This window comes from Ahaetulla prasina, chromosome 6, assembly GCF_028640845.1.
Source record: "Ahaetulla prasina isolate Xishuangbanna chromosome 6, ASM2864084v1, whole genome shotgun sequence".
NCBI classification, from domain to species: Eukaryota; Metazoa; Chordata; class Lepidosauria; order Squamata; family Colubridae; genus Ahaetulla; species Ahaetulla prasina.
In genome coordinates this window covers 66,871,061-66,893,263 of record NC_080544.1, presented here as the reverse complement: position 1 = coordinate 66,893,263, position 22,203 = coordinate 66,871,061, and the positions used below count along the sequence as shown (strand labels likewise).

The 22,203-nt window shown below is 37.0% G+C and overlaps 1 protein-coding gene across 4 annotated transcripts in view; it reads left to right on the top strand.

The window, feature by feature from the left end:
- The window catches only part of PFKL (phosphofructokinase, liver type), a 50,732-nt gene extending 32,323 nt beyond the window's left edge, over positions 1–18,409 (top strand). For 2 of the 4 annotated variants that reach the window (XM_058188156.1, XM_058188160.1), the window contains 15 exons: positions 27–122; positions 427–519; positions 3,101–3,226; positions 4,941–5,005; positions 7,485–7,548; positions 8,657–8,803; positions 9,063–9,133; positions 9,521–9,608; positions 9,982–10,134; positions 12,052–12,216; positions 13,538–13,599; positions 15,244–15,355; positions 16,051–16,150; positions 16,872–16,977; positions 17,389–18,409. In XM_058188156.1, coding sequence (XP_058044139.1) covers positions 27–122; positions 427–519; positions 3,101–3,226; positions 4,941–5,005; positions 7,485–7,548; positions 8,657–8,803; positions 9,063–9,133; positions 9,521–9,608; positions 9,982–10,134; positions 12,052–12,216; positions 13,538–13,599; positions 15,244–15,355; positions 16,051–16,150; positions 16,872–16,977; positions 17,389–17,536 — 1,596 coding nt within the window. In that variant the 3' untranslated portion in view covers positions 17,537–18,409. The remainder of the gene's footprint in view (positions 1–26; positions 123–426; positions 520–3,100; positions 3,227–4,940; positions 5,006–7,484; positions 7,549–8,656; positions 8,804–9,062; positions 9,134–9,520; positions 9,609–9,981; positions 10,135–12,051; positions 12,217–13,537; positions 13,600–15,243; positions 15,356–16,050; positions 16,151–16,871; positions 16,978–17,388) is intronic. The other 2 variants (XM_058188158.1, XM_058188157.1) reach the window with 2 other exon arrangements.
- The last annotated feature ends 3,794 nt before the right edge of the window (positions 18,410–22,203 follow it).

Genomic DNA, 22,203 nt, shown 5'->3' with positions numbered 1-22,203 from the left:
GGTTTCTTATATTTTTATCTGGACAGACCCGAAGCAGAGGATCCCGACTGAATATAATCATAATTGCTGAAGGTGCCATAGATAGGAATGGGAAACCCATCACCTCTAACTACGTGAAGGAGGTAAGAGACAAATTAATAGGTTAGAACCCGACATTGAAAACAAAACTTAGGGAGAAAAATATTGTTTCAGGGTCTTCTAAATTCTAGATATTGTTGCATAGATTATGTTTCTTTGATTTTTTTTACCTATACGAATCTATACAAAGTTGAGAAACTCAACTTGGGAAGCTTTAATATGGATTCTCTTGTAAAAGCTTTTGATCTATAGCAGTCTCTGTTTTTCTTAAGAGGAAGGGCACATTGTCTTGGTGGGGAATGCAAGAATGTAACATGCATCATCCTTTCCTCCCCTTTTTTTAATCAGCTGGTTGTCAAACGCCTTGGCTTTGACACTCGTGTAACTGTGCTTGGGCATGTGCAGCGTGGTGGGACCCCATCTGCATTTGATCGTGTCTTGGTAAGTGTGATATTTTCACAGAATAACTTAAGTAATGGCCACATAATGTGTTGCCTGTTTAAGTTCCCCCAAATTTGAAATCTCCCTCATATCTGTTCGTAAGGAGTCATGTATGACAGCTTATGAACCTCTAGACTAGGAAGTCAGAGTCCTGAGGTTAACTTTTTGTGTTCTGCTTCATGAGTTTCTCCTTTTGGAATAATATATTTCAGTTTTTAAAAAGAACAGTTGAATAGTTTGGTTTTTCCAGATCCTATTTTGCAGCCTGTGGGTTTATTTGGTGCTACTAGATAGCCAGAACTTACCCAGTTTCTGACATAATTTGCTAGTTCCCTCCTAGGTAACCTTGCCTACTGATTTTATTTCAAGAAGAAGCATTAACCTGAAGAAAAGGCAGTTATATCGTGATACTACCAAGGTCAGATATTCAGGGAAAGCTAATTTCTCTTCTTCAGTTACATGTCACATTCCAGGATAGCTGTCTGATCATCTCTCTCTTTTCTATGGAAAGGAGTTGTTCCCTAGCTGTGAAGTAGTACATCAGTAAGGGTGAAAATAGTTTAGATGACAACTGTTGTGAAACAGATGCCAGGCTTACTGTAAAACTCAACCAACCAGGGGAGAATACTGTGTGCCATGGACATTACTCGTCTTATAATGTGTGACGTTTTGGGGGGGAAATGTATTTGATTACAGAGGAAACTTTGAAAGTTGTTTTTTCCCATCAGCCCCTAGTGATTCATGAACTAAATGCCTGCCCAGAATGCTTCCTAATGTTTTACAATTTACCAAATTTATTAGCAGGAATCCTATCCTGTGCATAGCAGGCAGTTGTATGCAGCTGCTGCTCAATCTGTAGCTCGATTTCTACCACCACAGAAACAGTATGTGTATGCTTAGAACTCGTGTTACTTCTAGGATTTGTACTTTGTCACCCTTTTTTATCAAATTTAACTTTAATTTACCTTTTGTTCATTTGCCTATATAGGATATATATCAATACCATTCATGTACCTTCTGGTCTTAGACATAAGGCTTTTGATGTCCCCATTCTACCAGTGCCAGCATTGTGATAACAAAGTTTCTTCCTCAGATGGACACTGACTTTGCTCTTTGGGACTTGGTTAAGGCTTTGAAGTAGATCCACCCATTTTTAAGCACAGCTGGGTATTTTCAGAGTAATCTTGGCATTAAGCCATTTTGGGGGTGGGAAATTGTTAGGAGATCACATTCTGAAGCTATCGTAATCTCTGTCTTAATGCAAAGTTTCTACCATATTTCATTAGTTGCTGGTATCTACCACACCCAGTCTTGAAGGCATTTAAGATCCATTTTTCTTGTTGAGAACCCTTTAGATTTTGTAATTTTAACACAGGCATTAGGAAAATCATGAAAAAATAGCCTGCATCTGCTAAAACACTTACATAGTTCCATTTAGGACAAAAAGAAGCAAAGAAAAAGAGATAAAGGTCCTCTCAGGACACTACCCTCCAATCCCACTCAAGTCTCTATATAAAGTGGGTATTTAATTCTACCAGTTCCCTTCATTTTCAATTTCAGCAGCACCACCATTGCTGCATACACCAGTTTGGACGCTAGTCTTCTTTGAATCTTTTTGATTTCAGAAGGAGAAATTTATATGAGTCATCAGCAGCGATATAGCTTCCTTTTTCAGTCTCATATGACTATTTTCCTCCTCTTAGTTTCCAGAGCTTTTTGGTCTATTCATTAGCCATTGTTTTTTCAAGACTGGGCATGGCACTTCATGTGCGCAAGCTTTTTGAAGTCCCAAACAACTACCCACCTATTGTCCAGAGTAGCCTCCAATATTGCAATGCTAAAAACAATACAATCCATGCTTCAGAGTCACTTTCTTCTTGGCCAAGTACCTTGACTATCTAATTAAGCAAATCTGTAGCAGACAAGTTCTTAAGATTATCATTTTCATCCCCATCACAATCTCAGGATGCCCTTCTGTAGCTTTCATACCCAATTCTTCATGGCCTCCCACTCAAAGACTGCTACCTTCTCCTACATTAGAAATGGAGTTTCTGTCCTAGCATGCTTTGCAATTCCACAAGCTAGCAGCTGCCCTTGATTTGGGCTCTTGCTCACTCTATGTTATTCTGTGTCGGGTGTGTCAGGGAGTGACAACTATATCTTTAAAGTTTCCTCCGTTGTTTTTCCATATGTTTTGTCACATGAAACCATGATTTTCTATATTAAGTAGATTTTTTTTAGGCTCTTCACCTAAAATCATCATAGACCGCTGAGGATGCATCTAGCCTTGAGACACATAGCATGGCATGGCTAGAGAAGAACTTTCACTACATATTAGGAAGAAGTCAAAAACAGCTGATTTCTCTCTGTCAAGATGGCAACGCCCATTGTAATTTAATTGCAGAACTTATTTTTCCTACCCCTTCTCCTATTTTAATATTTTTTCCTCAGCCTTGAAGCTGAGTAGTTGTTGGTTGTTCACTGCAGCATCACTGCACTAAGAAACTCTGGTTCACAGCTTAACATCCAAAACCAATAGGGAGCCAACCTGCTTACAGCAAATGCATTTGTGTACTCCTAGAGCAGCAAAATGGGTATGGAAGCAGTAATGGCATTACTGGAGGCAACACCAGATACTCCAGCCTGTGTGGTGAGTCTGTCTGGGAACCAGTCAGTGCGCCTACCTCTAATGGAATGTGTGCAAGTGGTGAGTATTTCACAGAAACACAGAAGCCAAATATGATCAAGATAGAATACTGTGGCTTTTTTTAGCTGGAGTGGGAAGTGGAGAAAGGGAGGGGAGACATAAATGGAGGAGATAAAGAGGTTGAAAATTCATGTTGCTGATTAGAATTCTGGGAAATCAGGTTTGTCTATGTTTGAAAGTCTCCAGGTTGGAGAAAGGTAGTCTTAGCTACTCAGGATATATACAATATATGGCAATTCTGTTGATGTAATTGGAATATGCATCTGAGATACAATACCTAAAAGCTCAGTTTTCACTTGAGAAAAGTTGCCCCAAAAATTGAAAACAATGTGATTCAGGGGTGAAATGCTCCTGGTTTGGACCAGATTGCCCGATCTGGCAGCGGGTAATTTGGAGAACCGGTAGCAAGAATCCCTGCCTCACCCCCATGCCCAGCTGAGCCGCATGATCATCAGGTTGTTGTTGTTTTTTTACTTTTAAAAGCATTTTTTGTTTGGCCAAAAAAATGTTTTTAAAGGTTAAAAAAAAAAGCCTCTGACGATCAAGCAACTCAGCTGGGATCGTCAGAGGAGCCTTTTAAAAGCACTTTTTTACTTTTAAAAACATTTTTCAGCCGAAAAGGTTGTAAAAAAAAAATGCTTTTAAAAGTAAAAAAAAGTTGGCCACGCCCATCAAGTCAAATTCAACCCCCCCACACACACCAAGCCATGCCCACAGAACTGGTACTAACAAATTTTACATTTCACCATTGATGTGATTGCTTTTAGAGGAAACATAGGAAATAGGGACTACGAGATAAAGGATTGATATCAATAGGTAACTACTTTTCCCAAGTCCTAGGCTGTGAGTCAGTAATACAGCATCCATAAGGCAGGGGTGAATAGGGGAAAGACAAGCCTTGAATAATGATTAGACAATAGCAATGAAGGCTGGGATAAGGTTGCTTATTCTTTTCTTATCTTCATTTCTTTATAAGAACAAATAACATTTTTGTGGACTCCAGTTTTGTTTTTGTTTTTGTTTCTGCAAAATCAAATTAATTTAAAGAAATGACAAAACAATGCTTCTTAAAGAATGACAATATCTTGCAGGCCTATCATATTAGCATAACTTGTCACAGTCATTTAAATTGTGGTATTTGGGTGTAGCATTTTAGAATTTTGAGTACAAACTCATATCTTATGAATCATTCTTGATTTTTTTCCAGGAAAAAAATCATTTTCATGATTTTTTGGCCTTGCTCAGGCCAAAGTTGGGAGATTAATTTGTGACCCTGAATTATCCCAGGATGTCCACTGGGGAAGACTGAGAGAGTTGTTATTCAGCAAAATCTGGAGGGTCTAAAAGCAAAGTTTTTCAACCTTGACAACTTTAAAAGGTGTGAACTTCAATTCCCAGAATTCCCCAGCCAGAAATTTGGAATTTTTAAGTCCACACATCTTAAAGTTGCCATAGTTGAAAAACACTGGTGTAAAATTTCCCCATCTCTTATTTAAAAGGAAATCATTTTTCCATGTGTTCCTGCCAATCCATGAACTATTTTTCTTGGTCATTGTATCTTTTTCTGAAATAATAATATATTCTTAGTGGACTTAACTTACTGGTTCTTTACTTGAAATGAGCAGATAATCTTACTGCATACGTGGTATTACCTGATTTTGTGTGTGTGTGTGACTCCTCATAAGAACCTCCTTGTGATTCTTTATTCTCTTAGACCAAGGATGTTCAGAAAGCTATGGATGAGAAAAGGTTTGATGAAGCTATCCAGCTCAGAGGCAGGTGAGAGCTATCTCTCAGTCTGAGAGGAGAATTAATTTCTTTTATCTGCTTGTGGAAGTGTGAATGAGAAAAGACAAGGCAAAACATCTACTGCAGATTGTAATGATGTAAAAACAACTTGATCGTCTCTGTTTATTAAAGCACTCTAGCATCTAATGGCTAAATTCTGAACTAGGATTAGAGAAATCCAAACTTCGTGTTACAGAAGCCAGTTGAGTGGCTTTGGACCAGTAACTATCTCAAGACAGGGAAGAAGGTAACAGCAAATAACTTCCAAAAATGTTACCAAGAAAAAAAGTTCATGCAACCAAAGATGCTAGGAAGTGTTGTATTGGCATCACGGATGCCACTTGGAAAGAAATTACTTGCAATATAGAATCATATTGTTCAGTGCTGTGGTCATTCTTACCCTTTCTCTTTCTGGAGAGGCGTAGCCAGCCTACATTTCATAATCTTCAACATGCTCAGTTCTAACTGATTATTTGGTTGAACCTTTCATCTCTAGCAATTTTTTCCTAAATAGTTTGTATATTTCTGAAAATAATGGTATTTCCAGAGTTTGATGACGTAGTTTCTTGCATGAGTTTGGAATTATTTTAGTTATTTAAGGCAAGTCAGAGACTAAACATTAGAAATTGAATGATTTGACTTATACTGTTGTCACTCTTTCAAGTAAGTGTTTGACGTCTCAGAAAAGAATTTCAAGCTGGGTGCTATTTCCTGTTTCCGCTAAGAAATCTTTAAAGCAACTAAATCAGACTGAAAATTGAGATGATTATCAGCCAGAGTATTTTTAAAAATGACATACCGTAACTTATTAAGGAAATGACACATTACATACTGAGTAAAATCAGGTAATAATTGTTTCCATACTCTTAAATACTCCCTTGCTGGCCAGGGAGTCTTGAGAAAAAAATCATCAGATCTTTTTTTTTTTTTTTTGAGAATATAAGTAATGTCCTTGGGTATTGCTTATAATATAAATATATTCTTAAAGACTTTTTTAGCAACATGGTGGTGAAGTCATTCACTAAAGATGTGAAAGTGATTTTCAAGGAAAAGTTGAAACGCATAGAAATTATAAATATAGATTCAAACATGCACATATTGGGGGGGGAGGGAAGGGGGGGTTAAGGAATGAAACAAACATTGTAACATAATGTTTTGTATACTTCTTGTTCACACCACAATGCAGAGAGAGCGGAAGTTGCATCATGACATAATAAATGTTGTATGATTTTGCACCTCACACAGATACCACGGCTGTTCACCAGTTATGTTATCCCATGACACAATTTAAAGCATTCCTGAGCTTATTAGGAGATAAAAGTTTGTAAACAACAAACTTAAAGACTCGAGATCCATCCCATCCCTAAAAGGATCTAATGGTAAAGAATGCAATGATGAAGCAGTTAAAGCAAACCTTTTTAACACATTCTTCGGCACAGTCTTTGTTAGCAGCAATGGCTCATGCCCAACATTCCCTAGTCGTACTAATAATGACTACAACAATCTAACACAAATAGATTTCACAGAAGATAATGTTGAAAAGGCACTACATAGACTGAAACCATCTCTATCTATTGGACCTGATGGACTTTGTGCATACTTCTTAAAAAAAGCTTTCCACTGTTATAGCAGAACCCCTAAGCATAATCTTTGAAAAATCTTTCAGGATCAGCTCCCTTCCCAATCTATGGTCACTAGCCACGGTCATCCCTGTCTTCAAAAAGGGAGATCCCAGTCTAGTTGAAAACTACAGACCAATCTCTTTATGCTGAGTCACCTGCAAAGTAATGGAATCAGTCATCAACCTATTCATTACCCTCCACCTAGAAACAAACAACCTACTCTCTAATAAACAATTTGGTTTCAGGAAAAAATTATCCTGTAATCTACAACTTCTACACTGTAAAAACATATGGACTACAAATTTTGATCAGGGCAAAGCAATAGATGCATTTTATAAAGACCTCTGTAAAGCCTTAGATTCAGTGGTACACGACAAACTACTTCTAAAACATCTCCGGACCCCTCCATAATTGGATAACTGTTCCTGTCAAACAGGCAACAAGTGGTCAAAATAGGCAGCGCACTATCAAATCCTCCACCCGTTAATAGCGGTGTCCCCCAAGGCAGTGTTCTAGGACCAACACACTTCATATTATACATTAATGACCTTAGTGATCATATTATAAGTAACACATTTAGACATTTATAGAAATGTTCAGTTATTTCTTAAGATGATACAGTGAACTAATTCTATAAAATTAATTAATGTATTAATGAAATAATGAATTTTAAACTGTATAATTATAAACACTGTTTGTTTATTCATTGATGTTTTATTCTTTATCCACTTTCTTCTTTTATGTAGCTATTTATTTTGTTCCTTAAGTGTTGTAACAAATAGTTAATTTAAAAAGAAAAAATATAACAACCAAATGATAACCAGTATGATTGTAAAATTATTTTACAGAAGCTTTGAAAACAATTGGAATATTTATAAACTGCTTGCACACCAGAAGCCAGCTCAGAAAAAGGTGAGAAAAGACAAGAGAAAAGAAAAGTTATCTGAGTGCTTGGACATAGGAGGACTGGTGATAATGCTCATGTATATGTGTATGTTACGGACACTTAGCCATAGCTAAATGTAGATAGAAATGCAATATTTATGTTTTGTGTATAGATTTAAATACCCTCTCCCCAATGACAGTGACTTAAGATTTGCATTATTCTTATTTCAGAAAATATTTAATTCACGTGGAAGAAAAGTTTAAAAAAACTCTTTTCTGAATAGTACTCAGTACTGATAGTACTCATTATTTAGTCAGAGAACTGACAACTGTTATTACAGATAGTCCTCATCTTACAACTATTCAAAGCTATGATGGCCTTGGAAAGGGTACATTAGGTACATAGAAGGCTTCCAGCCATTGTAAAGTTGTACTGCTCTCCCTGTGGTCACATGATCACACTTTGGACACCGGGCAATCAATGCACATTTACAACCAATTGCCAAGTATCCCGCAATCATGTGATTACCACTTGCAATTTTCTTTGCCAGCTTGCCTAGAAAGTCAATTGGGAAAGCAGCAGGGAAGATTGCAAGTGAAAGAGAAAAGGGGGAGGAGAAAGCCTTTCAGTGGGCTGCAGAACAGTGCTGAAATCCTTCATCTGGCTGCAGGAACATTTAAGAGCGAAAGGGACTGCCTGCCAGGAAGATTTCAGCTATACATGGAACTAAAATCTTTCAGTAGTCAGGCCTTTCAATCTGTCTGCTTAATGACCTGGGAAATGGTTTAACATCTGCCGCTAAGAGTGCCCAGACTGTGGTCATTAAGCAAAACAGTCACATTGCATCTTGCTTAATAACCCCTTCATTCAATGACTGAAATTCTGGTCCCAACTGGTTGTAAGTCAAAGACCTGTATGACGTATGATCATTTTTAAAAGTTCTTTGTAGGAAAAGGGGGAAGAAGATACATCTGAGACAACCTTGCTTCTTCTGAATCCTGCTTCAATCATGAAAAGACTTGGAGGAATGTTGAGAAAGTTTCGATTTTAAAATACACTCCTGTTAAAGTTTATCCATCACTTTAGTGTCTTCAAGTTCTGCATAGCTTGCTAATTGTCTTTTCTTTCCACCAGAGCAATTTCAGCATTGCCATACTGAATGTAGGAGCCCCAGCAGCAGGCATGAATGCAGCAGTCCGATCAGCTGTTCGTGTTGGGATTTGCCAGGGTCACACAATGTATGTGGTGAACGATGGGTTTGAAGGCTTAAGCAAAGGACAGGTAACTCCTTCTGAATGTCTCCATTCTCTGATATAAGAACAATTAGACATCAATATTCCTTTGGAACTTTATGAATTCTGAATGCACCACTTAAGAGTTTTAAAATTTCAGTTTAAAAGATTAAAGAATAGTTGTCAATAATTCTCATCCAATAAAATATTAATCTGCCACTGGTTTCTATGTCAGAAAACTGGTGTTGCTTGATTTATTTGAGGTTGATAGACCAAATCACAACAGATTTAATTATTTGCTCTTACAGGTCAAAGAGCTGTGCTGGCATGATGTTGCAGGCTGGTTGGGCCGTGGAGGATCCATGTTGGGCACCAAACGGTTAGTGCTGTCAAAACCAATAAAATTCTCCATACACTAAGAGGAAATGCGGGTTACATAGTCAGCCCTTGACCTCAAATAAATTCTACAAACTTTTCCTGCCTCCATGAAAGCCATGAATAATCTATCAGTGTTAAATTTATTTTTGAACTGTTCTTGTAATTCAAAACCTTATCTTAACACCTGCTTTTTTGATGTGGAATTGAATTATTTCAGTATTTTGTTTTTCATACTTTTATCTCTTGTGGAGAAAAATGCAAATGCATCACTTACTTCCATAAATCTGTGCTGAATAACTGTGAAGAATCTCAGAACATAGCTTTTCCATATACACATTCTTACTGGAAAAAACTTTGTTTGAAACTTGCTTTATTATTGTTTTGCCAGAACTCTTCCAAAGACATGCATGGAAAAGATTGCTGAAAATGTTCGGAAATTTAACATCCAGGCCTTGCTGGTCATTGGAGGCTTTGAGGTACAGAGAAACTGGTTGAGTCATTTCAATATTAAATGAAGACTATCTGAAAAAACCTCACTTCACTTCACTCCATCCCAGCGCTTTTTAAAGAAGGCTTTTCTAAACAGACATATTTGCAGTGTTAGCATAGTCTGTGGATAGAATGCAAGTCTAGAATTAAATAAACATTGGTGAAATCATTATTCTACATAGTCACTCTTACTTTTTTACCAATTGTAATTTTCTCAAATTTAACTTCTGCATAATATAAGCTCAGAATTCAAAACAATCTCAATCAAAACCAAAGTTGTCTTTCACCTACACTCTTTGCCCTTGAGTTCTAAGACTCCCTGCTGTGGTTTAGACTTACAGTTTATTCTCCCTTTTGCAGGCATATGAAGGAGTGTTACAGCTGGTAGAGGCTCGTGGGCAGTATGATGAGCTTTGTATCCTCATGTGTGTGATACCAGCTACCATCAGTAACAACGTTCCTGGCACTGATTTCAGCCTGGGATCCGATACAGCGGTCAATGCTGCCATGGAGGTGAGGCTGGGGTTATTGCAACTGTACATTCCAGGGAATTAGGGCAGATAGGCAAATGAGTTGTGTAAGCATCCTTACATCAATCAATTTCTTCTCTGTAAATGGGGGGAGGGGGGAGAGGAACATGGCATAGTACTGAGACTCATAAATCTGATTTGTAGACATTCTGTCCAGACATTCATTGGATTATGAGCTTTTAACAAATACCTTATATTTTCAAGTATTTTCCTAAAAGTGTAGAAGCTAATTATAACTATTTTCAGGAAGCCTGTTTCTCTCCCTGTCTGCACAATTCAAGGTGCAGTTATTTGCAGTATTCCTATTCATAGATCTTTCATCTCCAGTAAATCAACCATTTACTAATTGTTTAAGTAGCAAAAATGTTATAAATTGCCTGATTGGCATGTTTCTATAATTCCTATTTAAAGCCAATGAAGTTATGAACTATTGTTCTATTTTATGATCATGAATAAATTATTTTTTGTGAGAAGAAAGTACTTCTATTGTATGTCCGTAATTACTTTTGATCATGAATTTGACTGTATTATGAAAAAAGGGAAAAGATTAATCTACAGATAGTCATCGACTTATGACCACAATTGAGCTCAAAATTTATATTGCTGTGGGACAGTTGTTAAATGAGTTTTGCCCCATTTTATGACTTTTTTGCCGCAATTCTTAAGTGAATCATTAAAGTTGTTAAATTAGCAACACAGTTGTTAAGTGAATCTTGTTTCCCCATTGACCTTGCTTGTCAGAAGGTCATAAAAGATGATCACATGACCCTGGGACCCTGCAACCATCATAAATGTGAGCCAGTTGCCAACCATCTGAATTTTCATCACATGACCATGGCGATACTGCAATTGTCATAAGTGTGAAAAATTGTCATAAGTCACTTTTTTTAGTGCCATTGTAACTTTAATTACACTCTTAATTATGAGTGGCCTGATCACCATCTGAGAGACCTTTAATTATTCTCAAATCACAGCCACTGTCTTTCAATCATAGTCTCGATAGGAGGAGGAAACAGTGGATTAAAGAGAAAAGGCAGTTAAGTGTTTCCTTGTTCTTAGTATTAGCTGGGAAACTGTAAGAAAACCAAGTACCTTAAGAAAACAGATTTCAGGCATTGGGCCAAAGAATTCAGATTCAGTGTCCAAAAGGCATGGGAGGCATGACACTACTAAGATAAGCTGGCAAGAAACATTTCTTTAGTTACACAATGGAGTCTTCAGTGATATTCACTCAGTTTTTATAATATTATACCTGCTGTGATTCTATGTCTCTGTATCTTTTTTTCTGCTCAAACTCTTTGTAGAATACTGAATGATAGGCTTTGTTTTTCAAAACCATGCATACAAGTACTGTAGCGCTTGACTTACAACCATAATTGTGACCAGAATTTCAATGACCATAAATCATTATAGTCAAAAGTCAGGTTGAACCCAGTTTTACACGTTTTTGTGATGGCCTTTACATTAGATGTGGTAGTCCTTGAGAACTGGTTAAGGGGCGTGCATAAGAGCACCAACGTGCCTACCATTCCTGTCCTAATGTTCCCTTTGGTTGTATTCAATTTGTGTGGTTATTTCATGCTTATACTAATATATATTGTGTTTGACAAAATAAATAAATAAATTAAATAAATAAAAATAAACTGGACGCATAACTGGTCAGATAATCATTTTCCCCCTCACATTTGCTGGGGGTAGTGATGATAACTGAGATCATCTATCTCAGTTTCTTCTGTTGAGTTTAGGAATGCTGTACTGTGATCTAAGCCAGGTTTGCTCTTGTTAAGCAATTGTGTATCAGTGCAGTTGCATGACTTGCAGCCTGTAATCACGGTCACTGTTTAATGCCTTCCAATACCTGAACATGTTATTTTTTCCACTTTCATTTTTTGCCATTTAGAGTTGTGACCGCATCAAACAGTCTGCTTCAGGTACCAAACGGCGTGTCTTCATTGTGGAGACTATGGGGGGTTATTGTGGCTACTTGTCAACAGTGACCGGAATTGCAGTGGGAGCAGATGCTGCTTACATCTATGAAGACCCTTTCACCATTCATGACTTAAAGGTGTGCTGGTAAAGAAAATGAAAAGTGATGAAAATGCATGGAAACGTTTTTGTATATTATGTAGATAACATTATGTGCAAATGTAGAATATCGTATGTCAAGTTGGGCTGCTTATGAACTATATCTACACTTTCCACCCTTCGCATGTTGTGATTCCCACTATGCAGTTCCTGATACTCAGCAGTACATGTTTGGCAGTATAATGTGTATTTTCCCAATAAAAGAGGACTGGGAATACAAATATATTAAACCTATGCAAGACTATGCAAGTTCTTGTTTTACACTTATTTCAACCACTCTCACAACTTAAAAGATAAAAATGTAAAATGGGATTTTAAAAAATGTCTCCCCAATCTGGTAATATCTCTGTGGATCTTGGAAATGGAAAATTTGGGGATGGGAATAATTCCACAATGTAGCCCCTACTGCAAAAGATTACCAACTGTACTGTACTGTATGAATGGTATGTATTTAGATATATGTACAGTGACTCCAGATCATACCACCAGGCCTTTATCATGAAATGGGCGCCAACTATACAATGTTGATTGCATTTTATGAGAAGAAACAGACTTCTTAAATTCCTTCTCTAGTTCTTTAACACCCCTGCCTAAACTAACTGTTAAATGGTTGTGTCTACCCCTATTAGTTGACACATACATAAACATACTAATCTAGCATCAACATGGCCACAACATATTAATCTAGCATCAACATGGCCATTAAAATCTGTGATTAAAATCAATTTAAATAAATATAAAATCAATATAAATAATTATATTATTTAAGCCTGTGAGGCATTTTATATCCCAGAGGACAGTTCTATGTGAGTGAAACCATGTTGTCTTTGTGATAAATCTGTGATTAGAGATCATAATTGTATAGAAAAACAAGATATGATCCATTCATCAGTGCTTCTGTCACTTTGATTATTTCATCATTTATTCTGAACTAGGGCCATGTAAGCTGAAAACATTGGCACTAGATTTATTTAGTTAAGAATTCCATAGTTGTCATTGTAGCTTATGTTCTTAGTGATATATGAGAGGTGAGGCTCCTGGATTCTCAGAACAAAGATACAAACAAGACCTGAGTTTCTTAAATTTCTCTCTCTAACTTTTTTGGCGGATCTGTACTTGTGAGATAGTTGTTGCACTGATAACTAGCCATTCTGTCCAACATGAACAAAGCATTTATTATCTAATCTTGTTCTATTAGCTCAGTAATGTCATTTCCTCCTCCTTTTGTCTAAATAACTTCTTTTACTCTTATCAGCAAAAAAATGTTCCAATAAAAACTATTGTAATTTTTATCTTGCCAGGCGAATGTTGAACATTTGACTGACAAAATGAAAACGGACATTCAGAGAGGTCTGGTACTCCGGTAAGTCATAGAAATATTTTAACAAGGACATGTTGTCCTTTGAATTGTTAAAGAAGATGCACATTCCTATTGCAACACAACATTGAAACATTAGGAACTTTGTACCTTTTTTTAAAGTATTGTAAGTCAAGAGCTCTTTAAGGGAGTAAGTGCAGTGTAGAATGACCTCCTATGAATGAATCATAGCTGAACAATGATTCAACAAAATGGAAATCATTGTAGCTTCTGAAATGTTGTAGAGAAATTAATAATTTTCAAACCTGAGAAATTGGCTTAGATCTGTAGGTATCTAGTAGGCTGCAGAGAAAAAAGAATTTCTCAAGTGCAAAAGCTAATGTAGATTGCATTGTTGATATTCACTGGTTTGTTTTATTAATAATATTCAAGTGGACCTCGCTTACCAACTGCCTCTTTCAGCAACTGTTTGAAGTCACAACAAGTGCTGAAAAAATAACTAACTTTGCCCACACACAATGGGCAAAAATACACTGTTTTCCCTGTGTATTTGAAGCTCTGCACCACCCTATTCTTTTTGATGTGCTGGGATGACCATTCCAAAGGGTGGAGGAGTGGAGAAAAATGAAAACTCTATTAAAATCATAAGCATACTGGTGGTCAGATGATTTTCCACTTATTGATCACTTAATAACAGAGCTGCCAGTCCCAATTATGGTTGCTAAATAAGGGCTTGCTCTTATCCCTCCCTTTCTGATAGCCTGTAAATGTGCTGGATTAAAAGTCCTATCATATACCTGGTAGAGATGATCCTGTTTGCAGGCCAGTACAACTAAAGAGCATCAAATTGGAAGATGCCACTAGCCAGTTCCTCCTCAGTTCCTGGTATATTATTGATGGGGTAAAAATTTAATAATGATTAATTCTTTTTTTTTTAATTTACATTTATATCCCGCCCTTTTCCGAAGACTCAGGGCGGCTTACAGTGTATAAGGCAATAGTCTCATTCTATTTGTATATTTACAAAGTCAACTTATTGCCCCCCCAACAATCTGGGTCCTCATTTTACCTACCTTATAAAGGATGGAAGGCTGAGTCAACCTTGGGCCGGGCTTGAACCTGCAGTAATTGCAGGCTATTGTGTTCTAATAACAGGCTCCTAACAGCCTGAGCTATCCACGGCCCTTTATATTTATATTTTGTAGTTCATAAATGGTTCTTTCTAAAGCCTTTGCCTTCCCTGATATTCATACAAATGTCAGCATTTAAAATATTGTAACTTATTATATATTACATGTTTTTTCCCAAAAGAAAAAGTGCAGTATAACGCAATTTATAAAAAATACAAAACAAGCAATGAAATGAAAACTTGCTTGTCTTCAGAAAGTTAAGAATTAATCATTCTGCTGATGTTCTATGTATTCAGTACCACTTTCAAACAAATGCCCTGCGTTTTCTTATTTAGGAAGAGGGGAAACCTGCATCAGAGATCTTTCTTATTAATTAAAAAGTCATAAATACTCATGGATGCACTAAAAGAAAGAGCCAAAAATACACCAAACTTGCTACAGACAAATTTAACATTCAGAAGTTAACATCTTTAATTATTTTCCAGACAATATCTTCTATATTGCCTTTTCTTTAAAAGATGCAATTGTAGTTGCTTACGTTATCTTTCTTTGTTTTTAGCAATGAGAAATGCCATGAACATTACACCACTGAATTCCTGTACAACCTATACTCCTCAGAGGGGAAAGGAATATTTGATTGCAGAATCAATGTTTTAGGCCATCTCCAACAGGTATATAGAGCTGAAGTTCATGAGATTGCATTATGCAAATACCTATGTCTATGCATTTTGAGGAGGCATAGGCTTAATTGATTAAAACTTTTAGTGGAGAGAATAACTGCAGGCATTATTTGATTTAAAAAGTCCTTATGCATTTACTAAAGTTTACCTACCGTTCCAGTAAAAATCAATCTGAGAGGATTACACTGCTATTTGTATGATGATTTTAAAAATGCAATATAAGCCATAATTATTAAACACCTGCAATTATCAAATGGAACCATCTACTCAGGAAGGAGGAGAACAATTGAAAAGCAATAACCCCATCCCAGACCTTCATGGGCAATCCAGAAGGATACCATGATTCATGACACTGAAGGCTGCTGTAAGATCGAGTGGGATCAGGAGAGCCATATTCTCCTCATTCCAGGCCCATTACAATTTAATAACAATTGGTATCCATTGTCATCAAGAAAATACATATTTGGTAAGAACTTCCTCAGTTTAGGGCTGTAGAATTAATAGATATTTCCCATCTTGTATCTGCCTAGACCTTGCTTTTAACCATTTCCCACTTTCGTAGAACATATTTGCAAAATGGCTTCTGAGTTAAATGGTTCCAGCCAACTGCATTCAGCTCAGCTTCTTCCTACAACAGGATTAGCATGGCTGCTCTTTTGGCTCTACTTTCACTTTCCTATCTCTAGGGAGGTGCTCCAACCCCCTTTGACCGCAACTATGGTACCAAGCTGGGTGTGAAAGCTGTTCTATGGATGTCAGAAAAGTTAAAGGATGTGTACCGCAAAGGTGGGTCATAATTATCATATCAGTGATAGAAGATGTTGATGCCATTGCATCCTCTTAACAAGAGAAGTTGCTCAGAGCCTGTTGGCAGAAGAAGATGAAACAATACACAACAAATAGCTTGCTCCCAATGGCCTGCTTCTTAGTTTGTGTTTCTAATTAGAAGATTAGCAGGGCACTGAAGGAGAACAATCAAATGGTTACTCTAGGGGCTGTGTTGCTGTTATATTATGAGGCAACTTATCTGTGGTTGGTTGCTCTGATTCTCAGCTATCTACTTACTAAGAGAGATGTCCAGCAACAGCCTGCCCACTTTCTTCTAATTAAGAAAATGAGGAACTTAATCAAATCTTGAACTCTATCATTTACAATATTCTTTGATGGACTTGAAGTACATCCAAATTTATGGCATATATGGTGTATTTCAGCATTTACAGTTCCTTGCTTCGTTCATGTTGCCTATCCCTACCCATCACTTCTGCTTTGTATAGTGCTAATCACCTTGAAAATTATTTTGTGGAAATACTTGCTTTCAAACAAAGCTGGCTTTCACTGGGTAAATTATATAATTATTCTCCTTGAAATTCATCAGTTCAATACTTTAGGAAACATTTAGTCATTTGGTAGTTGTTGCAATATCCAGAATTACCTCATGTAAAACCAAGGCATTTATGTGATGAGATGATTTTCTTGCAGTACAAGTAAAGATACTCTGTTTCTCTAGGCCGAGTATTTGCCAATTCTGCAGAATCTGCTTGTGTCATTGGCTTGCGTAGGAAGACTGTGTCCTTTAGTCCTGTGACAGAGCTTAAAAAGGTCACCGATTTTGAGTAAGTGTATTGGTGGAGTATCCCAAAATTCTGAGGAATGCTGATACGCTTGAAATTATGGCATATAGAATGATGTCAGATAATTTGTTCATGCACTGATAAATTAGTTGAATTTCCTTTCTGTCTACTCATGTAGACATGATACATAATTATTCCTTTTGAAGATCTTTTCAGAACCGTACTACATATATTGAATCTAAAAGTGAGCTGTGGTACTTTTTGACTATTATATATTTACTTTTCTTTTGAGTCTGAGGAAACATATAGGTCTAACTGGTAGCTGTGCCCCATTACTTAGATATTCTGAGATTGTTTGTTAGAGAGACATGGTATGCATATATTCAGAGCCGCTTTGTGGTTGCACTACCTGTGCTAGATTGGTATTCATTCATTTTGTTTGTTTTTCTGCAGACACAGGCTTCCTAAGGAGCAGTGGTGGCTGAATTTACGCCTTATGCTGAAGATGCTGGCCCACTATCAGATCAGTCTAACTGAATATGTGTCTGGAAAGCTGGAGCACGTCACTCGGCGTACACTCAGCATCGAGAAGGGATTCTAGCTAGTCTTCCCTTAGCCATGTCTCTGATCAATTCTATGTAGTTCTCTCCCTTTCTGGCCTTCTCATGCCTTTCGAGTGCAAAGCTGATGTCACTGTGAGCCAACAAGAGTGTGGCCAGAAGACAGCCTGCCTTTGTTGCAGAATTACTCCATGCCCACACAGGTTCTTACGTTCTTTCTTGCCCACTGAGGAGCATGGATGGGTTCACTTATCCTTCCTCAAGCCTCTTTGTTGCCCCATGAAGTAGAGGGTATGTAATGCCGGACAGAATTTGTTCCTATTTCACAGGGTTTTTAAAACATTCCTACACTACTTAGAAGAAGTACTGCTTGCCAATGGACAGTGTGCTACTTTTAGATTCTTATTGGCCTGGTGCCATGAAAAATGCAAGTTTTCAGAAAGGGCCTTCCTGTAATTTGGAGAAAATGGTTTCCCAAAATGTCTTCTTGGGAAAAATTATCTAAAACAACCAAGAATTCCTATTGCCATCACTATTGACACACAGCGAAATCCTTCTTGGCAGAAGAAACTTGTTTACAATAGAGCAGCAAACATTGGGAGACGTCTTCTTTCTTCCTATCCTTCCCTCACTTCAGGTAGTTCATGCCGACTAGGAAAGAGTAGTATTTCTGAGTGCTCAGTGGGAGTTGCTGGTATGCCATCACTTTCCTTAGCATCCCTTCATTCTATCTGGCTCATGTGTTTAATTCACTATCTCTGGCTGGTCTGTGATGGCGGCACAGCTCTTGACTGTGTTGCGTCTGTACCTTTCTGATGCATTTCTGTGAATCCAGTGCACTATATTGCCTGTTTGTCCATGGCATTGCTTTCTGTCCTGTAGAGATAATTAAAACACGCACTGAATCAACTGTGTTTATGCTCAAATTGTGTTTTTGGTTCGAGGTTGGCCTCAGATCTGCAAGATGTGATAAGTTAATGGGTTTTTAAATTCCAGCCTTATTCATACCTGATTGTTCACTGAGAATATCCTCGCTACTAGTGTTGAATAAAAGACAAAAGGCAGGATAGCTTATAACTATAGGTTAGTGTATAATTATATAAATTGTCATATTAAGAAGAGACATTAGAATTTAAGATGCTGCCTTTGTTCAAAATTCAATTATTTGATTTCTTAATTGGAAATAGTCTGTAGTTCTGTTATCTTAAAAATTGGTGTTTCCATTACTGCAATCTGATCCTTCTAGGTGTTTTTTTTATTTGCATTTATATCCCGCCCTTCTCCGAAGACTCAGGGCGGCTTACACTATGTCAAGCAATAGTCTTCATCCATTTGTATATTATATATAAAGTCAACTTATTGCCCCCAACAATCTGGGTCCTCATTTTACCTACCTTATAAAGGATGGAAGGCTGAGTCAACCTTGGGCCTGGTGGGGCTTGAACCTGCAATAATTGCAAGCAACTGCTGTTAATAACAGACTGTTTTAGCAGTCTGAGCCACTCAAGGACCCTTGAGTTGAAAATGCAAAGTACGCACATGCTCTGACATGTTAATATGACACTGGCATGCAAGGCATCTAACACATAATCTCTTGCATCTCAAATCATCTTCAATCCTATAAAATAGGTGCCAATTCTCACGACATACCCGATTAACTGGAAAACTTCATTTCATGAAGAATTAAGAAATTATGAGAATTTGAATTAAACTGTAGTAAATTTGGGGAAGGGGTTAAGGGAAAAAAAGAGAGAGAATATACTTGAGACAATAGTGCACTTCTCAGGACCTGGATATAATAGTGCACTTCTCAGGACCTGGATATAAAGACTAGAGCAGAATGAGAAGTACTACGAAGATTATAGCAAAGTTATTGGACAAGCTAGTGTTGAAACAGTTTTCTTACATGCTGGGGGGGGGGGAAACTGGTTGGTTCAGTTCCTCATGTTGTAACAAATGAAGACTAAACTTCACTAAACAACTAATAGAGTTCATGTCAAAAGTTATCAAATTGCACAATTTCTCAGGATAACAAGAGTTATTTGTAATAGCATCATGGAAAACACTGGTGGTGTGAAGAGAGGCATTGAAGGAATTCCAATCTGTGGAAAGTTCAACTCAGCTGCTTTGACGGTTTTCGTTGCTTGTCTACACAAGTGCTACCCCTGTTTTGTTGGGAAAAAATATTATTTAGGCTTGCGTTCATGAAGATAAACCATAATTTCTTTTCAATTAAAAAAAAAATCATTTCATAGTACAAGAGACTTCTGTGCTAGGCAACTAGCCAGATGATTTAAGATTTTCCCCCTGGGGTTGTGTAAGAATAAGTAGCTCAGGACAAGGAAAGAATGTGCTGTGATAAAACAGAAAAACATCATAAATTTACCAAAATTCTTAGTAGATTAAACACATTGACAAAAACACCCTTAGCAGCTTTAGGACACAATGTGTGGAATACAAACATCTCATGTTCTGAAACAACCTGAATTTTCTGCTCTCATCTATCTAGTTAATTACACTATTTCTGTCATACACCGTTATATTTTATTATGCTATTTTCCCAATATAGCCTTTTCTCATTGTTATCTTCACAACACTTCTATAAAGTATGTCAAGGTATGTTTTAGCCTAAAAGGTGGTAACTGGACTATGATCACCCACCCATTGAATACTAATTATAGCCTGAGCATTCCATAAAGATTTGGGGAAGTCCCAGAAGACTGAATGATCATAAATGTGTCCACAAAAAGGAGAGGGATCTGGGAAATTATAGTTCCATCTTCCTTATATTTATTTTAGGCCAGATTCTTCCTCAGAATTTTGATGTCTTTTTGGAAATGACATACGTCTTTTTAGACATGAATCATTCTGTACTTAAAAACTACTTTTATGACTGGTTTCCGTGGTCCAATAGCTTTTCTAAAAGACGAGCTGCAGGTGTACAAACTAAAGCCTTGTTGAGAATTTTCGCCTAATAAAATTAAACACAAAAGATTGAAAAAAGGAAAATATTGATATTTTGTGATTTGAGAACATTTATTTTCAAATCACATTTGAGAACAAATCTTTGAAGATTAAACTGTTTATTGATATGTGGCATATTTCATGTTTTTCCTTATTTGTGTTTGATTTCATTAAGCTTTTTTCACTGGAATGTGATACCTTTGTGAATATATTTAAGTTTCACCATCTGTTTTAAATATAATTAGATGACATCTTTGGTGCTCACACTTCTTTGACAGTAAAATATTCTATAGTAGATAATGCAGTATAACCAATTTTTACAAGATTATATGCTGTATTCGCTTTATAGTTCAGTTCTTAAATGAAAGCAATTCAGCTTTTCTGAAAGACATTGCAGTTGGTTGGTATTTGCCCAGTTTTCTCCACTAAACAATTCCTTGCTATCTATAAGAGAATATTCAAATATAACATGTTTTTTATTTAAAATTTTTTACAAATGCTATCCTCTCCATATCCTCTGAATTACTATTATTTTGATAAGCCATAGTTATTTACCACAATTTGAGCAAAAATCTTAATTCCTATGTACGTTTGAATAAAGATACTTCCAGAACAAAGTGATGCACAGCTGTAATGGTCAGAGTAAATGTTTACAACAGGGGTGTCAAACTGGCGGCCCATGGGCCAGATGTGTCACACCCAGGCCACCACCCATCCAGCTCCGCGAACGGGAAAAATATAGAAAAACTTCACGTGATGGCAACGTAATGCCGCGAATTTGACACCCATGGTTTACAATATGCAAGTGTTCATCCTGAAGTCCTGATCATAGGAAGCAAGCACTGGCTTTAAACCACGTGCTAGAAAGGACACAGCGTTTGGAGTCATGGCAAAACCGAAGGACTTAGCCATTTTTTTGCATACTTAAAATACTGGATGCCCAATTAATATTGAGGACTGAAACTTCAGCATCTGAAAAACTGAACTTTTAGATGTTACTAGAACATGGTATTTCCTATACATCACTGATTCACTTAGTTTACACATATTTTTGCCAGCATTTTTAATCCAATAGGTGAAGCTGAACAAAAAAAACCTCAGGCACCATTTTTCCACCAACTTAATATTTTTAGACTGAAAAGTAAAATTTATTTTCATGTGCGTGGTAACATCACCCCAGAAATGGCAAGAAATCCCAAGTTACAAATGGAACCTGCTGCAAACCAAGTTTTAGCAAGGGCCAGATAATTCTATACATCCTGAGATAAACACTGATCTGGATCAGTGTTCTATAAATAATCAGCAAAAAAGTACATAATTTTAACTACAGTCATTAAACAATGTTCATATTATGGAAGGAAAATTTTACCTATTTCATGGCATAGTGGGACTCCTGCACTAGATGTACCTTGACAGACTAGAGGCCAAAGGACACACTATCTCAAATAATACTGTATTGGATTTTGTTCAGTAGTCGCTAATGCTGCCTCCTTATATAATCACGGTGGTGGTGTACCCTCTTCCCCTCCATGAAACCTTTATTTTTTAGAACAGGGGTCTCCAACCTTGGTCCCTTTAAGACTTGTGGACTTCAACTCCCAGAGTTCCCAGACTCTGGGAGTTGAAGTCCACAAGTCTTAAAGGGACCAAGGTTGGAGACCCCTGTTTTAGAAGGCTTTAGAAGACTTCATAGACTGAAGGAAATCTTCAGATTTGTAAGATGTAAGTGGAATGTAAATTGAAC